General features: G+C 52.4%; 1 protein-coding gene across 1 annotated transcript; it reads right to left on the bottom strand.

The window, feature by feature from the left end:
• Window positions 1-789: 789 nt before the first annotated feature.
• Tbc1d13 (TBC1 domain family member 13) lies at window positions 790-22490 on the bottom strand. Its single transcript, XM_042681130.1, has 12 exons — window positions 22352-22490; window positions 20809-20882; window positions 18153-18193; window positions 17291-17352; window positions 17061-17160; window positions 15499-15581; window positions 9721-9880; window positions 6970-7177; window positions 5656-5819; window positions 3944-4104; window positions 3729-3786; window positions 790-3004 (listed from the first exon to the last, which is right to left on the bottom strand). The coding sequence occupies exons 1-12, from the start codon at window positions 22372-22374 to the stop codon at window positions 2939-2941; spliced, it is 1200 nt and encodes a 399-aa protein (XP_042537064.1). The 5' UTR covers window positions 22375-22490; the 3' UTR covers window positions 790-2938.
• Between the last annotated feature and the right edge of the window lie 685 nt (window positions 22491-23175).

Genomic DNA, 23175 nt, shown 5'->3' with positions numbered 1-23175 from the left:
CTATCCTAGTTTGAATTCAGGGACTGGACAGTCCTTAAGCTCAAGGCTAGCACTCTACCACTTGAGTCACAACTGTTTCCAGCTTTTTGATGGTTAATTAAAGGTTAAGAGTCTCATAGTCTTTCTTGCCCATGCTGGCTTCAATCTGAAATCTTCATATCTCATCCTCCTGAATAGCTAAGGTTATTGGCACCCAGCTCTCTGTATCTACAGATATATCGTAAAGGTTTTTAAATGTGGGCACTGGGGAAAATGGAAAAAGAAAAATGGGCCTAGCATGGTATTATAAGTTCCAGAAGTTTCTAAGCTACAGTGAGGCCCTCCTGGTTTGTTTTTTTTTTCGTCAGTTGTGGGACTTGAACTCTGGGCATGGGCGCTGTCCCTCAGCTCTTCAGCTCAAGGCTAGCACTCTACCACTTGAGCTACAGTACTACTTTCCATTTTCTGGTGGTTTATTGGAGATAAGAGTTTCATGAGTCCGTGAAACATTCCTGCCCAGGCTGGCTTTGAACCACAATCCTCCGATCTCAGCTTCCTGAGTAGCTAGGATTACAGGTGTGAGCCACCGGTGCCCAGCTCCCTTCTGGTTCTTAAACAAATAAAAGGTGGCCATAGCTTGTCAGGCCTCCTTCCTCATCCATAGCCCCCCCCCCCCCCCCCCAACTGCAGACTGGGACTGAACTACAAGTTTAGCAACAAGGTTTTCCTGGCCTTCTTTCAACCTCATCCTGGCTCATTCTCCCATAGGTCAGGATCTCTGGGGTGTCAGCCCATCAGAGCACAAACAGCCATTGCAAAGAACACATGATTTATTAAAGACAACTCATCAACAGCACTGATTCAAAGAACAAAACAGATGAAAAACCTAAAGCAGACTAACATGCTGGCCCTCTGGACGGCGGCCTGCGGGCCTCCCACAGCCCCATCTCTGTGTCTGTAGTCCTGGGGCGGCTTCCCCCATGGAAGCTAACGGCATCCCAACTTCGTAGCCCTCGCTGGAGAAGCTGGAGCAGAATGGAGGGCAGGTTCTGTCCTCAGGCAGCACCCCCAGGGGAGCTCAGCCTAACCAAGACGTGGTCCCTGTGCTTGCAACCTTCACCTCAAGGACAAGGCAAATCAGAAGCAGTGATTCAAGTAGTATAACCTCAGGAAGGAAGGCGGGGAAGGCAAGAGGAATCAGGCATCCTGGGCAGTGTCTGTTGGGTCCCAGGTAGTGGCCCAGGCCTCAGGTATGAAGGGGTCAGGTTCTGGGTTGAGGGTTGACCAGATGGCGGGAGTGTCTGCCCATGGCTAAGGACACCAGCTCTGGTGTTCCCAACACTGCATTCTTGTTCTGTCAGCCAGGATCTGCTGAGAGGGGAGGCCCCCCAGGCTGAGGATGGGCTGTAGACCCTGGGAAATAAAACCAGGCACCACCCCCAATCTCCAAAGCACTTGCTAATGTGCAATTCTTAGCCAGGAGTCTGAATAAATAGTAAACAAAACATCCCAGTGCTGTGCTGAGGGCTGACAAAGGCAGGCCATCAAGCCCCAGAAGTGTCTACTCAAAGCCCACACAAAGGCCTGGGGGCAGTGGAGGACCTGCTACCAGCTCAGGAAAGCCTACTGAGGTCCAGCTCCTGCTGGCCAGTGTGAGGTGGTGAGGACCCTTGCTCCATTACCCCCTCAACAAAGGAGAGACAGTGTGGTTAGAAGAACCCATTCCTTGAAGAGCCAAGAGTGCCCAGCGGCACCTGTGCAGGTGCACCTGTCCATTATAATTCCTGGGCAGAGCCAAGCAGAGGTGGCCAAGAATGGGCCAGCACATCTCTCTGCCTTGGTGGAAGTGAGGGGCACCAGGTACAGACATGGTCTCCAGGCACTGACAGGACCCAGGCTAGCTAGCCGGGGTCAGCTATGCCTGGACCTCGGGGGCTCCCCAGGTCCCGCATGCCTGGCCCAGAATGGCCTTAATAACCTTGTTCTCCGAGACACAAAGGCCACTGGGAACGCTCCCAGGAGCCCACGCTCCCTCCGTTCTTACACAGAACCGGCATGGGGAGCAAAGCTTCTCAGGCCACAGCTTTCCGGCAGCTTTTGGTTTCCAAGATTTCTGTCACGGGGAACAGGACCAGGGCCCTCTGGTGACACCCCGAGAATTCTCTCCCAGCCTGGGGAACCTGGGAGTCTCAGGCTGGGGGATGGGAACAGGACGCCAAGGCCAAAGTTGACCTCCAGGAGCCTTGGTGAGCCAGACTCCACCTTCTACCTTCTGGCTTCGTGGGAGCAAAGGGGAGGAGAGTTCAGGAGGCTCAGGATAAGGCACCCCAAGAGAGCAGCGAGTATGGAAGATACAGCAAGAGTAACACTCACACTCTAGAAAGAGGTGGGAGGGACAGAGGTAGAGAGCCAGAGAAGGGGGAGCAGGGACCTACAGGGACCCCAATATCTTTGGGGTCCTCACCCCACCCCTAACACACAAAGACAAGCAGAGACGCCTAGGGGACACACATGCCACTCTCGGTGGGAGGGGCAGAGGGGGGACGTGGGCCTGGCAGTCACTGGGCTCCTTCGGTGTGGCTTCCCCGAAGGGAGGCCTGAGCACCAAGCCCAACGTGGTATCTGGCCCATTTGCCTAGCACACCAGCTGACCAGTGCCCAGAAGGCCGGAAGTAGGAAGAGCAGAGGGGCAGAGGCAGGAGGGACCCCTGCCAGCCCTCCGGTGCCCCAAATGGCACAGCCCGTTTGGGCCCTGGAGCCCTGTTCAACAGCCTGGGAAGATGGCGCACGGCTGAAGGGCAGGGAGGCAGCAGGGCTGCGTGGCTGGGATGAAGCACAGTGCAGTGCCGCCCAGCGGTGTGCCTGGGAGCCAGGCTGAGCCTGCAGCCTCCCCCAGGCTGGTGGTCCTGGAAGCCAGGTGGGGAACTGCCCTCCCCAAGCCAGGCCTCTTGCTGCAAGGCTACTTTGAGTCTTGGAGCTCCTTGGCTTTCTGTAGGATCTGGCAGACGTCCGTGATGGGGTAATCCTGGGCATGGGAAAGGCAATAATACGCCCCTGAGCAGCTCAGCCTTTGCTACCTTGGCCACACCCACTGCTCCCCAGTGGGACCTGTCACCATGCGTGGGCATCAGAGGCAGGGACCATACAACACCAGGCACTGGTCCATCTGCCCCAACCCTGGCACGTCGTTAACCAAGCCAATATTACACCCCAAAGTCTTTCCTGGGCCCAGGACCTCCCTGCTGCAGCCCAAGCCTGGAGTCGTTTAACACTCACCTCAACCACCCTAGGACGGTCACCGAGACTGCCTGGTTTAGAGATCTAGTTAGGGAAATTACTGGCGGCCCACGCTTAGCCAGGCAATGATGAAGCGGGCCTAGAGAGGCCTTGGGCTCAGGTCACATGACATGTGCAGAACAAGGGCACGAGCTCACAGGAGCCCTGGGAGCACATGGCATTCTTAGCTCTGAGCAGGGTTACTGAGGATCTGTGTTCTGGGCATGGTCACCTTATGGAGAGCACATGATTTAGAGGTCAGCCATTACTCAAGGCCACCCAATACTGGAGATCAATGGATGACCAGGATTCAAACCCAGACCCAAACGAGACCTGCCTCAGGGGTCTGGACCCTAGACCCCAGTACACTCTTCTGTTGCTAACTGCAGCTTGCCATGATGGCTGGCACTGGGCGGGGCTTGCCAAGGGTCAGCCTCATGACTGAAGTGGGGATTCCCGCGCATGCCCGTTACCTGCAGGAGCCGCATGTTGACCGTGAAATCCCCTTCCAGGAGCTGCTCCCGGATCAGTCTGAGGAGAACAAAGAGCCCGGGTGCTGGGACCCAGTGCCCTGCGGCCCTCCCACTTCCCCCTCACCACCCCCGGCCCTCTCCAGCCCAGAGAGCCCAGGCCTGTCCACCCCTAGGGCAAAGAGCTTCCTGTCTGGCCAGGCCATGGGTGAACTCACATGAGCATGGCACAGCACACCAGGAGGAGGAAGTCAAAGCGGTTGTCGTCAGCGAAGAGAGAGTCCCAGATGCGGATGACATCGGGCAGCAGGAACTCCTGGGACAGCAGCAGCGTCAGCCAGCGGAAGGCAAAGAACTGGGGCTTGATGTTCTGCTCTTGCTGGAGAGACAGAGGTGGGGTACAGGCTCCCATGCTGGCCGGCTGCCATGACTTTGGGGCAGCCTGCCAGTGAGTGTGGGTCAGAAGCAGGCCAGGTTCCATGTGGAGGATGCAGCACCTGTGGGCCACTGGGCTGCCCAGGGAACGGAGCTGGCGCTGGCTCTGCGGGAGCCTGGCTCAGCCTCCCGCTGGCCAATGATGCCAGAAGCCCTGGGTTCTATCCAAGCTCTGCTGACTTGCAAATGACACCTTGTGTTCTGCTAGAACCCTGTGTAGGTATGATTTGTACGTGGATTCCTAGCTACTGAGGAGGCTGTAATCTGAGGCTCAGTTTGAAGTCTGCTTGGGCAGAAAAGTCTGTCAGACTCTGGCCAAATGCTGGACTTAGGTGGTAAAGGACCCGCGGTTAGTCAAAACGCTGGGTGAAAGTACAAGGCCTTAAGTTCAACCAGCACAAACAATGATGCATTTATTGATTTACTAGAAAGAGAGAAAGCAAGGAAGCACTGTAGACCACGGCCTAGGATTTGGGCACAATGACATCACCAGGCACTTCCTAGAAGTCTGATCTTTTTTGTAGCTTTTTTTTACTGCCCCCAGGGCTGAGGACCGAACCCAGGGCTTTGCACACGCCAGGCGGGCGCCCTTCCGCTGGGCTAAACCCCTAGCCCCAAGTCTGATCTTTTTTAATTTATTTTGTTTTTTTGATTTTGCTGGTACCAGGCTCGAACTCAGGACCTTGCACTCAGTTGGCTCTCTTGCTCACAGCTAGCTAATGGTTGCTAGCACTTGAGCCATGCCTCTAACCTAGTCTCGTGCTCAGGATGTGAAATGTCCCACAGGCACTAATTCTCATCATAGCTGAGCCCTCTGGCCAGCCACAATGAATAGTAACTGAAAAAACAAAATGCTATAAATAGCAAAACGGCATTCTGGATTTAAAAAGCAAGCGTCTATTTTTTCTTTTTTACAAAACAGTTTATACAGAAACATCTATCTTCCGGGCTGGGAAGGTGGCTCAGTGGTAGAGTGCTTGCCTTGCATGCCTGAGGCCCTGGGTTCGGTTCCTCAGCACCACATAAGCAGAAAAAGCCGGAAGTGGTACTGTGGCTCAAGTGGTAGAGCGCTAGCCTTGAGCTGAAGAGCTGAGGGCCAGAGTTCAGGCCCCACAACCAGACCCAAAAAAAAACAACGAACAAACAAACATCTATCTTCCTCTACAGAGCTGTTTTCTGACGTAAACACGGAGTGCCGGGACAGTAACGATTGTGAGCGAAGGTGAACACTGCTCTTATGTGGGACTTGCCAGGCTCACCTCACTCAGTGCCTGTGCCTGGCACAAATGGGCAACACTCTAGACTTCCCCCTCCCCAAAGGTAGGGATGCTGGGTGGCCCAGGCCTGTCTGTGTCCTAGGGTGTGGACCAGCCTGGCACGTGTATCGGCTGGTGTACGCCAGCAGCGGCAGCTCTCCACCTCGCCCTGGCCCCAGCCTGCCGTGCCTCCTGTCCTCTACCCCCTGGCCCCTGCCCCAGGCTGTGGGAGGCCTTACCAGTTTCAGGTAGAGCTCCATGTCCTTCTCCTTCAAGGTGGAGTACACCTTCTCCATCTTGTAGGTGATGCCGCACTGTGAGTCATCCAGGCTCTTGATGAAGTTGTCCCGGATCTCGGCCATGAGGTTGGTGAAGCAGAAGAAGGTGTCCGCCTCGGCGTGCTCTGGGGGAGACGCAGAGGGTGGGCCTGGCGGAGGACAGGAGGCCCTCCCCAGTGCCCCCTCACCCCACCTGCAAGGGTCTCCACGCCTCTCTACTCTCGTCCTTGGCCACCCACAGGTGAGCCCTCAACCTCAACACCTCCGCTCCCTGCGCATCGTGACAAACGTGCACTCAAATAGAAATTACCTTTTGTCTTTTTTTTGTGCCTCTTCTGAGGCTTGAACTCAGGGCCTAACTCCCTTGCCTGGCTTTTTCACTCAAGACTGGCACTCTACCACTGTAGCCACACCTCCACTTCCACCTTTATGGTGGAAAATTGGAGATGTCTCCTAGACTTTTCTGCCTGGACTGGCTTTGAACTCTGATCCTGAGATCTCAACTTTTTTTTTGTTGTTGTTGGTCGTGGGGCCTGAACTCTGGGCCTGGGCACTATCCCTCAGCTCTTCAGCTCAAGGTTAGCACTCTACCATTTGAACCACAGCGTCACTTTTGGCTTTTTCTGCTTATGTGATGCTAAGGAATCGAACCCAGGGCCTCATGCATACAAGGTCAAGCACTCTACCACTAAGCCACCCTCCCAGCCCCCTCAACTTTCTGAGTAGCTAGGATTACAGGTGTGAACCACCAGTGGCAACCTTCATACAGCAATTTCTTTTCTTTTCTTTTTTGGTCCGGTCGTGGGGCCTAAACTCTGGGCCTGGGCGCTGTCCCTCGGCTCTTCAGCTCAAGGCTAGCGCTCTACCACTTGAGCCACAGCACCACTTCCGGCTTTTTTCTTTTTGCTTATGTGGTGCTCAGGAATCGAACCCAGGGCCTTGAGCATGCAAGGCAAGTATTCTACCAATGAGCCACCTTCCCAGCCCCAATACAGCAATTTCTTCTATGTTTTCTAGGTGGCAATTTAAAAATTTTGTCATCCAGCTTCCTGTGCATACATCTCATCTCTTCTACCAGAAATTAAGTGGCGAATATAAAGAGATCAGTATATGGTGTCACTCTAGAAGGCAGAGCTGGATATGAACCAGTCTGACCCCACATCTGGCAGAGGAAGAATGGAGACCTGGGGGGGACAAGACCCACAGTTTCACATGGCCCTGGAAGTTTTTGTCCGGGAGCCAGCAAAGGGGGAAGTAAGTGGTGGGCATGCCTACCTTTCCACTCACTGTTGGGGTCAGTGGCAAAGGTGTAGTAGAGAGGCCCCACGATCTCGTTCATGCCCTGCACGTACGCGATGCCGGGGTTGAGCTTGGCGTAGATGAACAAGATCCGCTCCACCACCTCCCAGTGAGCTTCACAGCCGTTGGGCAGCACTGCGTACTCGTTCAGGGCCGGCGCGGGATTCTTGTGCGGGGAGCTCATCTGGGGAGAAATAGACAGCTTTGCCAGGGAGCACCGAGGGGCATCGAAGTGTGTGCCAAAACCACCATGGGAATAAGCAGGCAAACCTAGAGTCAGGGAGATGCTGCCAGACAGTGGAGCTGGGGTATTATTATTTATGGAACTAAAACCAGAATGTTGCTTTTCCTCTGGACTGAGAGTACGAGGAAGGGGCAAGGAAGAACGTTCTGCATGGTAGAAACATCAGTATCTTGACCAAATGCTAGTTATTTAAATACAACCGTAAGAGGAAAAAAATCTAGATATGTATTTAAAATGTGTGTGTGTGTGTGTGTGTGTGTGCACACGTGCGCGCATGCCAGTCCTGGGGCATGAACTCAAGGCCTGAGCCTTATCCCTGAGCTTTATGCTCAAGGCCAGTGTTCTACTACTTTGAGCCACAGAGACACTTTTTGCTTTCTGGTGATTAATTGGAAATGAGTTTCATAGACTTTAGCCTAGGCTGGCACAGAACTTCAATCACAGATCTCAGCCTGAGTAGTTAGGAGTACAGGCTCGAGTCACAACTACGTGCCTGGCCCTAACCTCATTTTGTTTGAAGGTGGTGCTCTTTCACTTGAGATCTGCTTCTGGTTTTTTTTTTTTTTTTTTTCTGGTTAATTGGAGATAAGTGCCTTACAGACATTCCTGTCTAGGCTGGCATTGAACCACAATCCTCAGACGTCAGCCTCCTAGGTAGCTAGGGTTACAGGTGTGAGCCACTGGCAATCAGCAACATTTTACTTTTTCTTAAATTGCAATCACACTTCAGATTAAAAACCTTCAATATGGGGCTGGCAAAGTGGCTCAGTGGTAGAGTACTTGCCTTGCATGCATGAGGCCCTGGGTTTGATTCCTCAGCACCACATAAGCAGAAAAAGCTGGAGATGGCACTGTGGCTCAAGTGGTAGAGCACCAGCCTTGAGCTGAAGAGCTGAGGGATGGTACCTAGGCCCGGAGTTCAGGGCCCACGACCCACCAAAAAAAAAAAAAAAAAGAACAAACATCATCAATATGTCAAAAACAGACGATGAGCTGAGACATCTCAAAATGTAAAGTGGTAGTGAGGCACTGGTGGCTAACTTCTGTAATCCTAGCTACTGAGGAGGATAGTAACTGAGGCTCACAGTTCAAAGCCAGCCCAGGTAGTAAGGCTGTGAGAATCTCTTCTCCAATTAACCATCAAAAAAAGCTGGAAGTGGAGGTGTGGCTCAAGTGGTAGACAGCAATCAGGCTCTGAGTTTAAGCCTCAGTACTGGCACTTAAAAAAGAAAAAGTAAAATGTTGGAGGCAGAGAAGCAGAACTTCCTGCTGCAAGGAGCAAATCCTGCCTGGTCCTGGTCTGAAATAAAACCATAGCTGCTCCTGCCACAGTGGAGAATGTCCCAGCTGATCTCAATGTGTTGTGGACGGGATACCAGGTGGTGTTCTGGAATGCACCCTCTTAGATGGGCAAGGAGGGGCTGGGAAGTGGCTCAGTGGTAGAGCGCTTGCCTTGCACGCATGAGGCCCTGGGTTCAATTCCTCAGCACCACTTAAGAAAAAAGCCGGAAGTGGCGCTGTGACTCCAGTGGTAGAGTGCTAGCTTTGAGCTGAAGAGCTGAGGGACAGCACCCAGGCCTAGAGTTTAGGCCCCACGACCGGACCCAAAAAAAAAAAAAAAAAAGATGGGCAAGGAGGCCGGAGGACACCCTTGTTCTCAGGAGAGGCCTGCTGAGGTACCTGCTGTAGGGGTCAGGCACCTGAAACTGTCTGCCACACACAAAGCAATATGACACTGACAACGGACAGAGGATCCAGGTCAAAAGCCAGCCCAGGCAGAAAGTCCATGAGACTCTTGTTGCCAACTAATCCAAAAGACAGAAGTAAAGGTGTGGCTCAACTGAAAGAACATCAACAAGACACACACACACACACACACACACACACACACACACACACACACACACACACACACACACACACACACACACACACACACACACACACACACACACACACACACACACACACACACACACACACACACACACACACACACACACACCCCCCCCCCCCCCCCCCCCCTTATAATCTTAACTACTTGGGAAGTAGAAATCTAGATGATCTCAGTTCAAAGCTAGTCTGAGCAGAAGAGTCTGTGAGACTTCATCACCAATATAACTAGCAAAAAGCTAGCCTGTAATCCTAGCTACTCAGGAGGCTGAGCTTTGAGGATTGTGGTTCAAAGCCAGCCTGGACAGGAAACTCCATTTGACTCTTATATCCAATTAACCACCAGAAAACCAGAAGCAGCGCTGTGAATCAAGTGACAGAGTGCTCACCTTGAGCTGAAGAGCTGAGGGACAGCGCCTAGGCCCAGAGTTCAAGCCCCCGGCCAACAAAAAAAAGAAAGCCCCAGGGACGGAGGCTCTGCAGGACCATGTGGAGGGCAAGTGGACATGGGCTCACGTCCTATGCCAGTGGTCCAGTGAGGCCGAGGGTGACAGGCTGTTCAGAGTGCAGGGAGGGCAGCTCATGCTTACATTTGTGACTCCACTCCGGTTCCGGGCCACTGTCTGGGATTTCAGCGTTGTCTGTTCAACACGCTTACGAAGGGTCTCAAATTCATTCTGGGGGTCCAGGATGAGGAGGCAGGGGTACTCTGTGGCCCTCTGGAAGAAGGACATATCTGGACACAGCCTCCTGTCAAGAGGGAACAGAAGAGTACGCTGTCACTCACGGTGGAGATGCTGGCTAGTCTAGTCCTGTATGACCCCAGAAGCAGTTGGGTTCTGTGTACCGGGCTTTTTTTCAGTGCTGGGCACAGAACCCAGAGCCTGGCACATGTGAGGCATGTGCTTCACCACTGACCTACACTTAACCCTGTCTGTTTTCAACTATAAGCTTTTAATCAAGAAAACATGCTTTTTCAAAGAACAGCACTAGTCATTTATCCTATACACTTTTATATTTTATACATATTTGCAAAGAAACATATACACAGGTTTTTTGGTTTGCTTTTTATTTTTTTGTTGGCTGTGGGGCTTGAACTCTGGGCTTGGGCACTGTCCCTCAGCTCTTCAGCTCAAGACAAGCTCCCTACTGCTTGAGCCACAGCACCACTTCTGGTTTTCTAGTGGTTTATTGGAGATAAGAGTCTCACGGACTTTCCTGCCCAGAATGGCTTTGAACTGTGATTCTCAGATCTCAGCCTCCTGAGTAGGATTACAGGCATGAGCCACCGGCGCCCGGCTCACAGTTTTTTGTTTTGTTTTGGTGGGTGGTCATGGGGTTTAAACTAAGGGCCTGGTGCTGTCCCTGAGCTTTTTTGCTCAAGGCTAGTGCTCTACCACTTTAAGCCTCAGCACCACTTCTGGTTTTCTGGTGGTTAATTGGAGATAAGTGTCTCCTGGACTATGCTTGAACCCAGACCCTCAGTAGCAAAGATTACAGGTGTGAGCCACTAGCACCCAGCTCATATACATACTTTTAAAAAGTGTCTTCTTGGGCTGAGAATGTGGCTCAGTGGTAGAGTGCTTGTCTATTTTTTTATTTTTTATTTTATTTATTTATTTATTTTGGGTCCGGTCATGGGGCCTGAACTCTGGGCCTGGGCGCTGTCCCTCAGCTCTTCAGCTCAAGGCTAGCACGCTACCACTTGAGCCATAGCACCACTTCCAGCTTTTTTTTTTCTGCTTATGTGGTGCTGAGGAATCGAACCCAGGGTGTCATGCATGCAAGGCAAGCCACCTTCTCAGCCCCAGAGTGCTTGTCTAGCACACATGAAGCCCTTGGTTCGATTCCTCAGTACCACATACACAGAAAAAGCTGGAAGTGATGCTGTGGCGCACGTGGTAGAGTGGTAGAGTGCTAGTCTTGAGCAAAAGAAGCTCAGAGAGGAGCTGGGAAGGTGGCTCAGTGGTAGAGCTCTTGCCTTGCATGCATGAGGCCCTGGGTTCGATTCCTCAGCACCACATAAGAAAAAGAAAAAAGCCAGAAGTGGCGCTGTGGCTCAAGTGGTAGAGCACTAGCCTTGAGCTGAAGAGCTGAGGGACAGCGCTCAGGCCCAGAGTTCAGGCCCCACGACCGGACCCCCCCCCCCCCAAAAAAAAAAAGAAGCTCAGAGACAGTGCCAAGGCCCCGAGCTCAAGCCCCAGAGATGGCGCAAAAAAAAAGTCTTCTTGCTTGTAATCTTCATTACTGAAGAGGCTGGGATCTGAGGATCATAGTTCAAAGCTAGCCTAGATAGGAAAGTTTAAGCTGGAAATGGTAGAGCACCAGCCTTGAGCTTTACTAAAAAGTTAAGGGACAGCACCAAGGCCCAGGAGTTTAAGCTCCGGTATAGCACACACACACACAAAAGTCTTCTTTTAAACCACAACCATGACTCTATTTTAAATATATGGCTGGGTATCAGTGGCTTACACCTGTAATCCTAGCTACTCAGGGGGATGAGATCTGAGGATTGTGGTTCAAAGCCAGATCAGGCAGGAAAGTCTGTGAGATTCTTTTCTCCAATTAACCACTAGAAAACCAGAAGCAGAACTGTGGCTCAAAGTGGTAGAGCATTAGCCTTGAGCAAATGAGCTCAGGGTCAGCACCCAAACCCTAAGTTCAAGCCCCAGGACTGGCACACACAAAAAAATATATGGGCTAAGGATGTAGCTCAGAGGCACAATGCTTACCTAGCATGGATAAAGCCCTTGGTTCAACTCTCATTACAAAAGAAGTATGTATATATGTTTTGTTTTGTTTTTTTGTCGGTGGTGGGGCCTGAACTCTGGGCCTGGGAGCTGTCCCTCAGCTCTTCAGCTGAAGGCTAGCACTCTACCACTTGAGCGTCAGCCCCACTTCCAGCTTTTTCTGCTTATGTAGTGCTGAGGAATTGAACCCAGGGCCTCATGCATGCAAGGCAAGCATGCTACCACTGAGCCACCTTCCCAGCCCCTGCATGTATGTTTTTTGTTGGTCATGGGGCTTGAACTCTGGGCCTGGGCACTGTCCCTCAGTTCTTCAGCTCAAGGCTAGTGCTATACTGCTTGAGCCACAGCATGACTTCCAGCTTTTTCTATTTCTGTGGAACTAAGGAATCAAACCCAGGGCCTCATGCATGCAAGGCAAGCATTCTACCACTGAGTCATCTTCCCAGCCCCACATATTATTTTATACATACATAATTATCTACACATACATACACAGAAGAATGTTATCCATTGTGTGACTGACAATAAAGAAAGAGTTCATCCCTCGGCACATCACCTTTATAACAATTTAAAAATTATTAACAAAAAAAAGAGCTGGGTGCTGGTGGCTCACACCTGCAATCCTAGCTAATCAGGAGGCTGAATCTGAGGATCATGGTTCAAAGCCAACCCAGGCAGGAAAGTCCATGAGACTCTTATCTCCAATCAACCACTAGGAAAAAACCAGAAGTGGTGCTGTGGCACAAATGGTAGAGGGCTCGTCTTGAGCTGAAGAGCTGAGGGACATCACTGAAGCCTAGAGTATAAGCCCCATGACTGACCAAAAAAAAGAAAAGATAGCAGTTCAGCTAAGGAGATAGGACATGAAGTGGGTGAGTGGTCAGAATATATTATACTCATGCATGGCAAAGCTATAATGAAGCTCCTTTGTATACAGTAAGCACACCCTGACCAAAGAAAAGTGGGCCGTGGGGCTGGGAATGTTGCTTAGTGAGTGCTCGCCTAATCTGCATGAAGTCCTGGGTTCCAATCCTCAGTGACACATACACAGAAACAGCCAGAAGTGGTGCTGTGGCTCGAGTGGTAGAGGGCTAGCCTTGAGGAAAAGAACCTCAGGGACAGTGTCCAGGCCCTGAGTTCAAGCCCTAGGACATGAAAGAAAGAAGAAAGAGACAGAGAGACAGACAGATGGACGGATGGACAGAGGGGGGGGAGGGGCGTGTGCAAAGTGCCATGAACTGAGTGGGAAGAGGAGCGTGGGAAAGGCGGAAGTGCATCAGGAGGTGGCCAGCCTCTGAAGGGACCAGGCCCCGCTGGGCACATAGTTCTAGATTACACAGGGCCATTAGAGTACCTTCTGGGTAGAGGCTACAGCAACACCAAACAGAACAAGACAGAGTACTCTGTGTTGGGGCTTCCTGGGGCCATCTGGGCAGGGGCCTGGACAGAGGAAAGCCCTGGGCAGTGGGGGTGAGCAGGATCTCCCTCTTATCTGTATCCTGCCACCCGCCTTCTCAAGCCACAGGGCACTCAGGCTGTTCCCTGGGCCTAGCAGGCTCTTCCATGCAGCTCTGGGCCTCCCTGCCCCTCTTCTTCCTTCCAGGCCCTGCTCAGTTTCCTTCTCTACAAGGAGCCCTGCTCATTCTCAGCTCTGCCCCTCTCCTCCCTACACTACGTACATGGTATTTAAAGTCAACGTATTCCATGAAGGCTGGAGTATCTTGTCTCCCTGTGTACGCTGGAGCCCCTTCCATCTCAGGAGGGTTCCATCCACCCTCCTCACACAGCAATTCCTTGACCAATCAGCCAAGCAAGGGCGCACCTGGCCTGTGTGAGCAACTGAGAGCTGCCCCTTGGGAATGCTGAAGGAGCGTGTGGAGGCAGCTTGGGCAGGCTGCTCTAGGCAGAGGGGTGAGCTCAAGAGGGCCCCTCTAATGGTGAACTGATGATTGTGTGTGTATGCACGTGGGTGCACATGTGTGTGTACCAGTATTGGGGCTTGAATCAGGGCCTGGGTGCTTTCCCTTAGCTTTTTTGCTCAAGGCTAGCCCTCTACTACATGAGCCACGTCAGCTTTTTTGTGTTCCATGGAGGTAAGAGTCTCCCAGACTTTTCTGTCCAGGCTGGCTTTGAGTCATAGCTTCAGATGTCGGCTTCTGGCATCGCTAGGGTGACAGTGAGCAGTGGGGCCTGCATCAGCCCAACAGTTCTGAGGCCTCGCTACTGCGCTGGGCCCAGCCTAACTGCGGAAGCCCAGGCCTGGCTTCATAACCTTCACCTCCGCTGTCTCACTCCCATTCCCAGATACAGTTATTCAGGGCCAGAGAGCCCGAGCCACCTGTACAAAGCCACACAGCTAAGCACTAACAATGCTCGTAAGTGGAACCAGACGAACAGGCTCCAGAGCTCTTCCCCTTCCCGCTGCCCTGTGGATGTTCCTTCCTTCCAGCTCCCCTGGCTGCCAGGCTCCCCAGGAAACAGGGTGACGCAGCCAGCTTCCCAGTATTTGTTTTTTTCTTTTTCTTTTTGTTGGTTGGGGGCTTGAACTCTGGACCTGGGCGTGTCCTGAGCTCTTCAGCTCTGCTTTTCTGGTGTTTAATTGGAGATAAGTCTCACAGACTTTCCTTCCCCAGCTGGCTTTGAACCATGATTCTCAGATCTCAGCCTCCTGAGTACCTAGTATTACAGGCGTGAGCCACCAGCGCCCGGCAGCCAGTATTTCTTCACTGAAGGGAAAGATACACACCCATCACTTGAGAACTCAGGTTTGACCTTCACTTGCTGACCTTTGCTTATTTTTGTTTTTTGCCAGTCCTGGGGCTTGCACTCAGGGCCTGGGCACTGTTCTTGACCTTCTTTTGCTCAAGGCTAGCACTCTACTACTTGAGCTACAGTGCTACTTTTGGCTTTTTCTGTTTATATGTACTGAGGAATTGAACACAGGGCCTTATCCATGCTAGGCAAGCACTTTACCACTACTCCACATTCCCAGACCACTTGCTGACCTTTGTACAACTGCCCTATACCCTTGGGATCAAGCCTAAGGTCCAACCCTGGCCTCTCGTCCGTTGGCCTCGACAAGGCTCCCAAAACGTTCCTGGCCTTGTGTGCTCACAGGGCTGCCCTGTCTATCCCCTGCACCCCCTCACATCCCCCCAAACACTTACCACAGTGCCGGCTGCAAGCCTGCTTTGCCATCACTCTCCACCCACAGCCCACAGCTCTTTCCGGAAAGAGACCACGGCCGTGGGTCCAGTGCTCAACCTTGAGCCTAGCACAGAGATTGGCGACTGTGGAATGCGTCATCAGACGGACCCATCAACGCCAGGAACCAATGGAACAAGGCAAGGGTAAGGAGGCCCTGAGCCCCACAGCCACGGGACAGTGGCCAGTCCCCATGTCTTTTTTTTTTTGTCGGTCATGGGGCCTGAACTCTGGGCCTGGGCGCTGTCCCTCAGCTCTTCAGCTCAAGGCTAGCGCTCTACCACTCGAGCCACAGCGCCACTTCTGGCTTTTTTCTGCTTATATGGTGCTGAGGAATTGAACCCAGGGCCTCATGCATGCAAGGCAAGCGCTGTACCACTGAGCCACCTTCCCAGCCCTCCCCGTGCCTCTTACCGGACATCCTTGTCGATCTGCAGCAGCACTTCATTGTCCCTGAAGTAAGTGTTCCACCTGCTGTCGGGGTTGGGGTTGAGGGGCTGTGGGGAGAGAGGTGCTGCTTGGTCTGAGGCCCGGCTCGGGGAGCCATCCCAGGTTGGAGCCTCAGCAGTGTCCTCCTCCCCCTCACCGTCCACCACAGCCCCAGCTCTGGTCCAGAGACAGAGCCTCAGCACGGCTGCTCAGTGGCAGCACAGGGCTTCTCAGGGCCTCAATCCCCTTCAGACTCAATTGGCGGTGAGCCCTGCATGCTGTGCTGAGTATAGCATGCCTAGAAGACTGTTCCTTCTGCACACTGCCCTCACTGGAGCCTGCGGACTGCATGTGCTCACTAAGTGCTGCTGAGTGAACGAATGAGTGAATGAATGTCCATCAGGACTCTTGAGTCTCATTTGCCCTGCTTTGGGTGGTCCTTAAACTTCTATCTGGAGGCAAGCTCATCTCTACTGCTGAGCATCCAGGGAGCTGCTGAGTATTTCAGGAGAGAACAGGGCTCCCTCCCGACCAGTCAGGCAGTCGATCCTCCTTCTTGCCCTATATAGTCCTGGTAACCTTCCTCAAGGACTGAGGAGAAGAGAGGCTGGGCCAGGAGTGCTAACCTAGCATGCATGCAACTCCAGGTTCCAGTACCAGCACCTCAGCAATTGGGGGAGAAAAATAGAAACAAACAAACAAACAAAAAACATTTAGCCAGGCATGATGGCACATAGCTGTAATCCCAGGACTCTGAAGGCTAAAGCAAAGGATCTTGACTTCAGGGCCAGCCTCTGTGCTACACAGTGAGTCTTAATTTAAAAAAAAAAAAAGCTGGGCACTGGTGGCTCACACCTGTTATCCTAGCTACTCAGGAGGCTGAGATCTGAGGACCGAGATTCAAAGCCAACCCTGGGCAGCAAAGTCTGTGAGATTCCTTTTTTTTTTCTATCGGTTTTAGGGCCTAAACTCTGGCCTGGCTCTTCAGCTCAAGGCTAGCACTCTACCACTAGAGAAATAGCTCCACTTCCAGCTTTTTCTGTTTATGTAGTGCTAAGGAATTGAACCCAGAGTCTCATACATGCAAGGCAAGCGCTCTACCACTGAGCCACCTTCCCAGCCCCAAAGTCTGTGAGATTCTTATTTCCAATAAACCACCAGAAAATGGGAAACGGCCATGTGGGTCAAGCGGTAGAGTGCTAGCCTTGAGCTGACGAGCTGAGGGACAGCGCCCAGCCCCAGAGTTCAAGTCAAAAGCCCAGGGATGAGGGCTGTGGGGACAGTGCCTGCCGAGCACCTGGGGCAGGGCTGCCTATGGCCCCATCTGACACTGGTTTCACTTTTGTGTAACTGACTAGGTGCAGGGACCTATCCATTAAGACTCTGATGAAACAGAGTGAGACAATGTCTAGGGCTGGGCAACACTGCAGACAGGAGGTCCTGGCAGGGCCCACAGAGGCCAAGGCCAGGCTGCACCCATCCTCCAGCAGGCCCCCCTTGCCTGACCCAAGGGCACCCCTTGGGTCTGACCCCTCACCCCTACTCACGTGGTCCTCAAAGGTCACGTCTTCCCTGGATACCCCCAAGTTGGCCTTGGCAATGCCAGGCTGGATGATCATTTCCCTCAGGAACTGAGAGTACAGCTCCCTACGGGGAAGATGAGAACACGTGAGTCCCGAAGCTGCCTAGAGAGCTCAGACCAGAGAATTAGCAAAGAAGGCAAAGACTGCTTCTGTCTGGGGTCTCCCATCACCAGTCTCCCATTCCCAGGCCTTACCTCTGTTTGGCCAGGATGGAGGTCCATGAAGCTCTCTCCAAGGGGAGGTAGTTCAAGAGGATCTGCACGAGAGAGGGGCACAGCTATGATGTCACCTGCCCCTACCCTGGACAGCAGGTGGACATCGATGGGCTTCTCATGAAAAGGCTTCGTAAAGCCAAACACACACAAGATGGCAGACACCAAGGAACTGAGGCAGCATAGCTTCCCTTTCCTCTCCACTGCCTCCCACCTCCTGCGTCCCAAAGAGTGCTTCCCTCTGCTTTTCCTTACACAGATTCTTCCAAACGACAATGGAACCTGAAACTCCAAGGAGCTGGGAAGCATGCCCCGGGGATTCCCCTCCTGTTCGGCTCATGGATTCCAGCACAACCCAGCCTTTCCTTGGTCCCCACAAATATCATTTCCGCAACATTTCTTTTTTTTTTTTTTTTTTGGTCGGTTGTGGGGCTTGAACTCTAGGCCTGGGTGCTGTCCCTGAGCTCTTCAGCTTAAGGCAAGAGCTCTACCGCTTGAGCCACAGAGCCACTTCAGGTTTTCTGGTGATTAATTTGAGATAAGAGTCTCATGGACCTTCCTGCTTTGAACCACAATCCTCAGATCTCAGCTCTTGAGTAGCTAGGATTATAAGCATGAGCCACTGGCACCCAGCCATAACATCTCTTTTATTGGCAATATCGTCCCGTCTTCCAAGGGGAACTAGAGGGGATACCAAAAGGACAGACGGATCCTAGCACATGCAGAAAAACATCGTCAGTCAAGCAAGCAAAGGTGCAGAACAGAAGGAAGGAGCTGGGGTGGGGATGGCCCATGCAGGAACCCAGGGACCCAGAGCAGAGCAGCCCACCTCAGGCACACCCACCTTCCAGCAGAGGCACCGCAGTCCGCCCTCAAAGGGAATGCCTGTGGACACAGCAGGCACAGATCACTATAGGCCAGACTCCCAGAACCCCCAGCCCTCTGTCTTGGAACCAGTTGGCAGGGCGCAGGGAGAGCAAGAAATTTTTCTTTAGGATCATTTTCCACCAGACACTTCCAGGCTGGAGGCTGATGCTGTGTGTAATCTCTGTCCATGGTCCCAGCCTTTGCCCAGAGTACCTTCCATTTGGAATGTTTTTTTTTTGTCAGTCATGGGCTGAACTCTGGGCCTGGGTGCTGTCCCTCAGCTCTTCAGCTCAAAGAAAGTGCTTTACCACTTGAGCCATAAATACACTTCTGGTTTTCTGGTGGCTTATTGGAGATAAGAGTTTCACAGCCGGGAGCTGGTGGCTCATATCTGTAATCCCAGCTACTAAGGAGGCTGAGATCTGAGGATCTCAGTTCAAAGCCAGCCTGGGCAGGAAAAGTCCGTGAAATTCTTTTTTTTTTGGTCGGTCGTGGGGCTTGAACTCTGGGCCTGAGCGCTGTCCCTCAGCTCTTCAGCTCAAGGCGAGCGCTCTACCACTTGAACTACAGCGTCACTTCCGGTTTTCTGGTGGTTTATTGGAGATAGGAGTCTCACCGTCTCTCCTGCCTGAGCTGGCTTTGAACCGCGATCCTCAGATCTCAGCCTCCTGAGTAGCTAGGATTACAGGCGTGAGCCACCAGCACCCGGCTTAGTCCGTGAAATTCTTTTTTTTGTTTTTTTTTTTGGGTCCGGTCATGGGGCCTGAACTCTGGGCCTGGACACTGTCCCTCAGCTCTTCAGCTCAAGGCTAGCACTCTACCACTTGAGCCACAGCGCCACTTCCGGCATTTTTCTTTTTGCTTAAGTGGTGCTGAGGAATCGAACACAGGGCCTCAGGCATGCAAGGCAAGTGCTCTACCACTGAGCCACCTTCCCAGCCCCAGTCCATGAAATTCTTATCGCCAATAAACCACCCTAAAACTGGAAGTGGCGCTGTGGCTCAAGTGGTAGAGCGCTAGCCTTGAGCTGAAGAGCTGAGGGACAGAGCTCAGGCCCAGAGTTCAAGCCCCACGACCGACCCCCCCCGCCCCAAAAAAAAAAAGTTTCACAGACTTTTCTGCCTGAGCTGGCTTTGAACCGAGATCCTCAGATCTCAGCCTCCTAAGTAGCTAGGCTTACAGGTGTGATCTACTGGCACCCGGGATGGAATGTTCTTTTGAGGATAACACCTTGAGATTTTTTTTTCCCCCTTGAAGGATCCACTATAGCTAGGCACCAGTGGCTCATCCCTGTATTCCTAGCTACTCAGGAGGCTGACATCTGCGGACTGCTATTCAAAGCCAACCTGAGCAGGAAAGTCTGTGAAACTCTTTATCTCTAATTAACCTCCAAAGCCACAAGTGGAGCTGAGGCTCAAGTTGTAGAGTGCTAGACCTGAGAAAAAGCAGCTCAGAAACAGTGCCTGGACCCTGAGTTTAAGCCCCAGAACCAGTAGCAAAAAACAGAAGCCCATGAAAATCTCACTGACAATTAACCAGCAAAAAGTCAGAAGTGGAGTTATGGTGTAAGTGGTAGTACACCACCTTTGATAGAAAAAGTGGAGGGAGAACAGTAGGCCCTGAGTTCAAGCCCCAGTGCTGGCATGCATGCACACACATAACCAAGAACTTGAACGCAGATCTGACTTAAGCCCAAATTCTTTACTATGATCAGATACTGCTACCTCTTTGGGGCCTCAGCACCACTCCAAAACTAACAGCCCAATTCTTCTTGTGAGCAGCTATTGTGATGCCTTCCCTGGTACAATTACATCAGCCAGGGCCACTCAGTATCTGCATGGGAAGGACAGGGCAACATAAAAGCCTTGCCAGGGACAGGGTAGTGGCAGGGAGCTAGGGAGCTACACAACACTTGGGGATTTTTTTTTTTTTGGTGATAAAACAGAGTTTTGAACTCAGGGCCTTCCACTTGTTAAACTGGTCCTTTACTATCTGAGCCTCACTTCCAGTTCTTTTTGCTCTGGTTAACTGAGATAGGGCTCACACACACTCCCACCCCAGGAGGGCCAGCCTGGACCACAATCCCATTTAGGCTTTCCTCTGTGGGTAAGATTAATAGGCACATACCACCATGCCCAGTCACTTTGGTTAATTTTTAAAGACAGGAAAAACAACAACAACAACAACAAGTTAGCTTCACGCTGGAAAATTAACCATGTCAGGGAGGGCAAAGTTCAAAATGGCCGAGGTTCATTCAGTTCCTTCTTTCAAGCCAATATTCTGGACTTTTACTATGAACCAAAGTTCACTGTTGGCTTCGACCCCCAAACCACAGAGGGAACCAAGAAACATACTGCAGCTAACCAAATTCTATAATGCAGGAAGAGAGTTGAGGACTGAAGAAAGGCCTGACCAGGATCCAAAGGTCTCCCCACCCTCCTTCTCCATCTTGGGCTCTCCAGTGACTGAGGAACTGCTGCCTCCTTCCCCCAGGTGTAACTGTGGCCACCACTCCTCTGGGAAACGGCTCTGTAGAAGACCCTAAGGGTCAGTCTGGCTTCTAGAACTGACCAGATAAAACCCTAACACCTTCCCTTCCCCGTCCTAGCCATAATGCTGTAGTTGCTTCTTACCACTAAAACTGAGTTCCCGAAGCTTTTCCAAAGCAATTGAGGGCTCCTTCAGGACATCCTGGAAATCTGCAATCCTAAAAAGGAGGAGAGGGAGGTAACTGGAGCACACTTAGACCCCAAGACTGCAGCCCCCACCCTCATACCACCAGTGTAATGATCATTTCATTAAACCCAGGAATGGGGAGGCCATCAAAAGATAGGAGAGAGGGCTGGGAATGCAGCTTAGTGGTACAATGTTTGCCTAGCATGCATGAAACCCTGGGTTTGATCCCCCAGTACCACATAAACAGAGAGCCAGAAGTGATGCTGTGGCTCAAGTGGCAGCTCAGCAACAGTCCCTAGGCCCGAGTTCAAGCCCAGGACTGGCAAAATAAATGAATGAATGAATGAATGAATAAGAGATCTGAGCAGTTTTCTTGTCTATTAGGGCACTGGAATGAGCACTATAAAATTAAGCATTTGCTCCTATTCAGGAGGCTCTATCTGAGATCATGGTTCAAAGCCAGCCAGGGCATAAAATGCTTATCTCTGAACAACCACCAAAAAGCCAGAAGTGAAGCTGTGGCTGAAGGGCAAGAGTGCTAGCTTTGAGCAAAAAAAGCTCAGGGGTGGGCTGGGAATGTGGCTCAGTGGTAGAGCGCTTGCCTTGCATGCATGAAGCCCTAGGTTTGATTCCTTAGCACCACATAAGCAGAAAAGAGAAACCAGAAGTGGTGCTGTTGTTCAAGTGGTAGAGTGCTAGCCTTGAGCTGAAGAGCTGAGGGACAGAGCTCAGGCCCAGAGTTCAGGCCCCATGACTGGCAAGAAAAAAAAAAAAAAAGCTCAGGGGCAGTGCCTAGGCCCTGAGTTCAGGCTCCAGTATTGGCACAAAAAGTAAATTACTTAATTACATTAAAGCATTCTCTACTATCCAAAGAGCTGGCGTTTATTTATTGAACACTACAAAAAGGCCAAGAGTAGCCCAGATTACAGCTACTACCACGAGACTCAAGCAATTCTAGGAATTGGGAGTAACTGGATTAGCAAACAATGGGTCTGTGCAATCTGCCCGCAGTTTCCACGTTCAGAAAAGTAACTATTGTAAGTCTTCCAGGCCTGTCCTCGGGCAAGGACAAAGATAAATAGTAACTCCTAGAGGAAGAAGAGGGGGAAAAAAAGGAGGAAAAAAACTGGCCAACGCTGCAAGACGTGGCCAGGGGGAGGCCAGGCTGGTTCTCTCGGGTTTCTAGGAAGAAAGGGGCACGGGGGGGGGGGGGGTTGCGGGGAGCATTTGGTGAAAGGAGGGTGCTGGGGGCTGGGGGCCAGATGCTGGAAGAGGCAGACATCTCGGGAAGGAAGGAGGTTCGGGCCAGGGAGGGCCACGTCCGCGGGGACTCCAGCGGCTCGGCTACTCCTCCCCTCGGGCCCACAGGCCCCGGGGCGAGGCGGAGGCCCCGCGACCCTCGGCCGGGCCTTGCACTCCGGGCTGCGCAGGCGCCGGCCCGCCCTGCACTAAGCTAAGCGCCGGGGGCAGCCGGGACGATCGGGCCCGGGGGCCCCTTACCGGCTCTTGTGCAGACTCGACATGGCGTTGACTTCTGAACCCCCGGGTGCCTTTGCAGCCTCGGGAGTCACCGCCGCCCCCCGGGGACGCGGGGCGCTCCGCGAAAGCCTCCGGCCGGAAACAAACCCGCGAGCAGTGCGCGTTCCGACCTGCCCGGCCCCGCCCACAGTCACGTGCGGAGCATTCTCCCCCCCCCCCCCAACCCGCGCTGCGCATGCGCCCTGCGCGCGCCTCGTGTGCTTTCCTGAGCTTCCGGGAACTTTTTTCCCTTTTATTAATATTTGCAGTCGTGGGGCTTGAACTCTGGGCCTGGGCGCCGTCCCTCAGCTCTTCAGCTGAAGGCGAGCGCTCTACCACTTGATCCACAGTGCCACTACTGGTTTTCTAGTGGTTCATTGGAGGTGAGAGTTGTAAGGGGCGGGGCGCCCGTGGCTCCCGCCTGTCATCCCAGCTTCTCAGGAGCTGAGATCTGAGGATCGCGGTTCAAAGCCAGCCCGGGCGGGAAAGTCCATGAGACTCCTATCTCCAATAAAAACCACCAGAAAACCGGAAGTGGCGCTGTGGCTGAAGTGGAAGAGCGCTCGCCTTGAGCTGAAGAGCTGAGGGACAGCGCCCAGTTCAAGCCCCACGACCGACAAAAAAAAAAAAAAAGAGTTGTAAGGTATACTAAATAGGTAGGTTCCATTAGGGAGCCGATGAAGAGAACACCAGGCGCTATTCAGGCAGGAGAAGCATGGCTGAAAAGGAAAGTGGGGGTGGGGTGGGGGAAGGACCCTCAGCTGGGCCAGGAGTTATCTAGGCCAAGGACAGGAAGAGATGTGGCC

This window comes from Dipodomys spectabilis, unplaced genomic scaffold, assembly GCF_019054845.1.
Source record: "Dipodomys spectabilis isolate Male_0828 unplaced genomic scaffold, ASM1905484v1 ptg000067l, whole genome shotgun sequence".
In the NCBI taxonomy this organism is placed as follows: domain Eukaryota; kingdom Metazoa; phylum Chordata; class Mammalia; order Rodentia; family Heteromyidae; genus Dipodomys; species Dipodomys spectabilis.
This window is presented reverse-complemented; position numbering and strand designations above follow the sequence as displayed.